Below are 5,217 nucleotides of genomic sequence, written 5' to 3'. Positions count from 1 at the left end.
CATTTTGTAAAGAACTGGAACAAAAAAATTTTATGATTTGTATGGAAACACAAAAGACTCTGAATAGCCAAAGCAATCTTGAGAAAGGAAAATGGAATGGGAGGAATCAACCTTCCTGATTTCAAACTATACTACAAAGCTACAGTAATCTAGGCAGTATGATACTGGCACAAAATCAGAAATATAGACCAATGGAATAAGATAGAGAGCCCAGAGATAAACCCACACACCTCTGGGCACCTTATCTTTGACAAAGGAGACAGGAATATACAATGGAAAAAAGACAGTCTCTTTAATAAGTCGTGTTGGGGAAACTGGACAGCTTCATGTAAAAGAATGAAATTAGAACACTCCTGAACACCAAACACAAAAATAAACTCATAATGGATTAAAGATCTAAATGAAAGGCCAGAAACAATAAAACTCTTAGAGGAAAACATAGGCAGAAACTGCAGTAAGACATTCTTTGACCCACCTCCTGGAGTATGGAAATAAAAGCAAAATAAATAAATGCAACATAATTAAACTTAAAAACTTTTGCATAGCAAAGTAAACTATACACAAGATTAAAAGATAACCCTCAGAATGGGAGAAATAATTGCAAATGAAGGATTCATCTTCAAAATATACAAGCAGCTCATGCAAGCTCAATATCAGAAAAACAAACAACCCAGTCAAAAAATGAGCACAAGACCTAAACAAACATTTCTCTAAAGAAGACATACCAATGGCCATTAAACACATGAAAACATGCACAGCATCACTCATTATTAGAGAAATGCAAATCAAAACTACAATGAGGTATCACCTCATACTGATCAGAATGGGTATCATCGAAATATCTACAAGCAAAAAATGCTGGAGAGGATGTGGAGAAAAGGAATCCTCCTGCACTATTGGTTGGAATGTACATTGATACAGCCACTGTGGAGAACAGTATGGAAATTCCTTTAAAAACTAGGAATAAAACTACCATGCTGCTGCTGCTGCTGCTGCTAAGTCACTTCAGTCGTGTCCGACTCTGTGCAACCCCATAGATGGCAGCCCATCAGGCTCTGCCGTCCCTGGGATTCTCCAGGCAAGAACACCATATGACCAAGCAATCCCACTACTGGGCATATACTCTAAGCAAAAAGATACTGGTACCCCAATAATCATTGCAGCCCTATTTACAAAAGCCAGGACACAGAAGAAGTCTAGATGTCCACTGACAGATAAATGGATAAGGAAGACAGACTGCTTATATACAATGGAATATTATGCAGCCATGTAAAAGAATGAATTTGAGTCAGCTAAACTGATGTAGATAAACCTAGAATCTGTTACCCAGAGTGAAGTAAGTCCGAGAGAGGAAAAACAAATATTGTATATTAAAATATTTATATATATGTGTGTGTAATTTAAAAAAAAATGGTACAGATGAACCTATTTGCAGGGCAGGAACAGAGAAGCAGACATAGAGAAGAGAGTTGTGGACACAGTGGGAAAAGGAGAAGGTGGGATGAAATGAGGAAGTAACACTGAAACATACACGTGACCATGTTCACATAGATAGTGAGGATAAAGTTGCTATATAACACTTGGACTCAGCCTGCTCGGCAGCAACCTAGAGGGATGGAATGGGGCAGCAGAGGGGAATGGAGGTTCAATAAGGAGGGGGTTTATGTATACTTATGGCTGATTCATGTTGTATGGCAGCACGTTTACAATGTTTATTCAACACTGTAAAGCAATTTTCCTCCAACTCTAAAATTAAAAAAAGAAAAAGTCTTTAATTTAAAAATAAATTTTAAAAATGAAAAAAAAGACAGATTGCAAATGAGCACATGGAAGGATGCTCCACATCTCTATCATGAGGGAAGTAAATGAAGACAGCAATGAATTATCACTATACACCTAGTAGAATGGCTAAACTCCAGAGCACCGACACCACCACTGATAATGACGTGGATCAATAAGAACTGTCACGTACTTCTGAAGTGGAATTCATTTTCATTCATGTAAAATGATACAGTCATATTGAAAGGCAATTTCATAGTTAAAAAAAAAAAACTAAACCTACTCTTACTATACAATCTACCAAATGCAGTACTTGGTATGTATCCAAAGGATTTGAAAACATGCGTCTACACAAAAACCTGCACAGAGATGTTTAAAGCAACTTTATTCATAATTGCCTAAACTTGGAAGCCATCAAAGTGTGCTTCAGTTGGTAAATGGATAAACTGTGCTGCATCCAGACAACGGAAGCGAGTTCAGAAATGAACTATCAAGCAAAGAAAAAAAGAGGAAATGAAAGGCATTCGACTGAGTGAACAGAGCCAGTGTGGAAAACTACATTATACATACATACTCTATAATTCCTCCCCAAATATTTGGAAAAGCCAAAACTATGGAAGCAGTTAAGAGATCAGTGGTTGTCAGGGATTAGAACTGAAGGGAGGAAGGAAGAGGTGATTTTTAGCGCACTGAAAATATTGAGTATGATAATAATGTGGATACACATAATTAAACACTTGTCCAATACACAGAATGTACAACATCATGAGTGAATTCAAATGTACACTATAGACTTTGGGTGATGATCATCTGTTAATATAGGTGCATGAATACTAACAAACATGCCACTCTAGGGAGGGTCATTGGTAATGGGGGAGCTTATACATGTGGGGAGGTAGGGGGTGTACAGGGCATTTCTGTCCCTTCCACTGAATTTTGCTGTGATCAAAAATTTCTTTAAAAATAAAATTCATTACATAAAAATGGGCAAAAGATGTAAAGAGTTGTTGCTTTGTTCATTTGCTATGTCATGTCCAAATCTGGGACTCCATGGACTGAGCATGCCAGATTCCTCTGACTTTCACTATGTCCAGGAATTTGCTCAAATTCACGTCCACTGAGTCAGTAATGCCATCTAACCATCATCACATCCTCTGCTGCCCTAAACAGACAGCTCATCAAAGAAGACATACAGATGGCCAGGAAGCAACTGCAAGGAAACTCAATATCACACATTAACAAGAAATTTTACGTTAAGACAAGAATGAGATACCAGTGCAGATCTCTGAGAATTTTCAAAATCCAAAGTATCTCTATATCTTTAAAAAGTTTCGTTCCTTGCAGGTTTTCTCAGGGATCCTAACCAGGAGTCCAAACTGCCACTTCCATCAGTGCTTCAGAGGCAAGACAACTAACAAACTCTCATATCACTCCTTGAAAAGCTAAAAGTAGTCTGAAGGATCCATTCTTCTTTTTCCCCCTTGAGGGAGATCTGGGAGGTGGAGGGAAGTAGGTATGGCAGACACAGTACCATAAATTTGCCTGAACACTTATTGTATTTCTTCTTGGCATTGCGCTTTTCTGGGGTGCAGCACTCAATTATCCAACTTCTGGTATTTTCACAAAGGAAATTAGGTCTGTATGGTCTTGTCTCCATGGAGGAATGGAGGCTTAGGGATTCCTATTCTTCCATCATGCTGATGCTACTCTGGACTAATGCTTTTCATTAAATCATGTCACTTTCTGGGGAACTTTGAGTTTTCTTGCACCAGCAATCACATCTCTGAAGGGAAAAGAATGCACTGAACCAAAACTGGACCCTCCTTCACGTTGTCTTCTTCTTCTGCAGTACTCTGTGGAAGGCAGCCTTCACTTGAGCATTCCTGACACTGTAGACAAGAGGGTTCAGCAATGGGTTGAAAAGAGTATAAAACAGGAAAAGGATCTTCAGGTGTTCTTCTTGTTGACTGTTGTCGGGAACCATGTAAACGATCATGGCTAAGCCAAAGTAGAACCCAACCACACAGAGGTGGGAGGAACAGGTGGAGAAGGCTTTCTTGCGGCCCTCCTTTGACTGGATCTTCAGGATGGCCCAGAGAATACGCATATAGGAGACCAACACCAGGGCAAGGGGCCCAACTAAGATAAGAACACCATCAGCAAAGAGGAACATTTCATTGATCCAGATGTCACCACAGGCCAATTTGAGGACAGAGCAAATGTCACAGAAGAAGTGGTTCACCTTCTGGGGGCCACAGAAGGGTAATCTTAACAAGAGAATTACTTGGACCAGGGCCAGGGCAAATCCACACGCCCAGCAAGCAATGGCCAGGATGGAGCACACTCTCCAGTTCATGATGACCGTGTACTGGAGGGGATGGCAGATCGCCACATACCTGTCATAGGACATCGCCAACAAAATGAGGCACTCTATAGATCCAAAAGTCAAACTGAAAAACATCTGCACAGTGCAAGGGTCAAAGGAGATGTTTTTTGTGTGTTTCACTAGGTTTTCCAGCAAGGTGGGAAAATTGCTGGAAGGATAGGATATGTCGATGATGGCCAGGTGGGAAAGGAAGAAATACATGGGGGAGTGCAGTCTGGGGTCAAAGCAAATGAGTCCCAAGATCATGCCATTTGCCAGCAAGTTGCAGACATATAACAGGGAGAAGATACCAAAAAGGAGCAATTCCATGTTTTTACTGAGCTGGAACCCCACCAGGATGAATTCTGTGATCTGTGATTGGTTGCCCTCCATTGCCAATGACAGTCTGCAAAGGACTGAAGTGTGATAGGAAAGTCAGGATTGGATAGCAATGAAAATAGGAGTTATTTATGAGAAGTGAATTCAGAGGAAGCTTGTGTTGTCCCTACCTCCCTGAAGTTTTTTTCTTCAAAATTCCTTTGCCTTTTTGTTTCTTAGTTTTTATTGTGAAAGTGAAGTCGCTCAGTCGTGTCCGGCTCTTTGTGACCCCATGGACTGTAGTCCCGCAGGCTCCTCGGTCCATGGGATTTTCCAGGCATGAATACTGGAGTGGGTTGCTATTACTGGTAAGTATTAGGGATTATAATCCATACTAGTATATAGTATATAGGTTTCACTAATTTTTATTCATTTTTGGCTTATCACTTATTTTCTCCAAATGGACAATGTATTAACTTTCTATAGAACACTTAAGACTAAAATAAAGCCATATTCACATATTGACAATTTATTCCTAGACTCTTGGAGGGGTCCTTCTTCCTGCAACATTATTGTATTACATATATTATATGTTTAATATAATATATATAAACAAAGCTAGTGTGGTGATGGAAATATAGTTGAGCTATTAAAAATCCTAAAAGATGATGCTGTGAAAGTGCTACACTCCACATGCCAGCATATTTGGAAAACTCAGCAGTGACCACAAGACTAGAAAAACTCAGTTTTCATTC

General features: G+C 39.6%; 1 protein-coding gene across 1 annotated transcript; it reads right to left on the bottom strand.

The window, feature by feature from the left end:
* Nucleotides 1-3,556: 3,556 nt before the first annotated feature.
* LOC133246876 (olfactory receptor 2A2-like) lies at nucleotides 3,557-4,537 on the bottom strand. Its single transcript, XM_061415453.1, has one exon. The coding sequence runs from the start codon at nucleotides 4,535-4,537 to the stop codon at nucleotides 3,605-3,607; it is 933 nt and encodes a 310-aa protein (XP_061271437.1). The 3' UTR covers nucleotides 3,557-3,604.
* Nucleotides 4,538-5,217: the final 680 nt, after the last annotated feature.

This window comes from Bos javanicus, chromosome 4, assembly GCF_032452875.1.
Source record: "Bos javanicus breed banteng chromosome 4, ARS-OSU_banteng_1.0, whole genome shotgun sequence".
Classification (NCBI taxonomy): Eukaryota; Metazoa; Chordata; class Mammalia; order Artiodactyla; family Bovidae; genus Bos; species Bos javanicus.
The sequence above is the reverse complement of the archived record's forward strand: the minus strand, read 5'-3'. Positions and strand labels throughout refer to the sequence as shown.

Excerpts from the sequence above, each read along its gene's own strand:
- LOC133246876 (XM_061415453.1), bottom strand. The coding sequence starts at position 4,537 with ATGGAGGGCAACCAATCACAGATCACAGAATTCATCCTGGTGGGGTTC.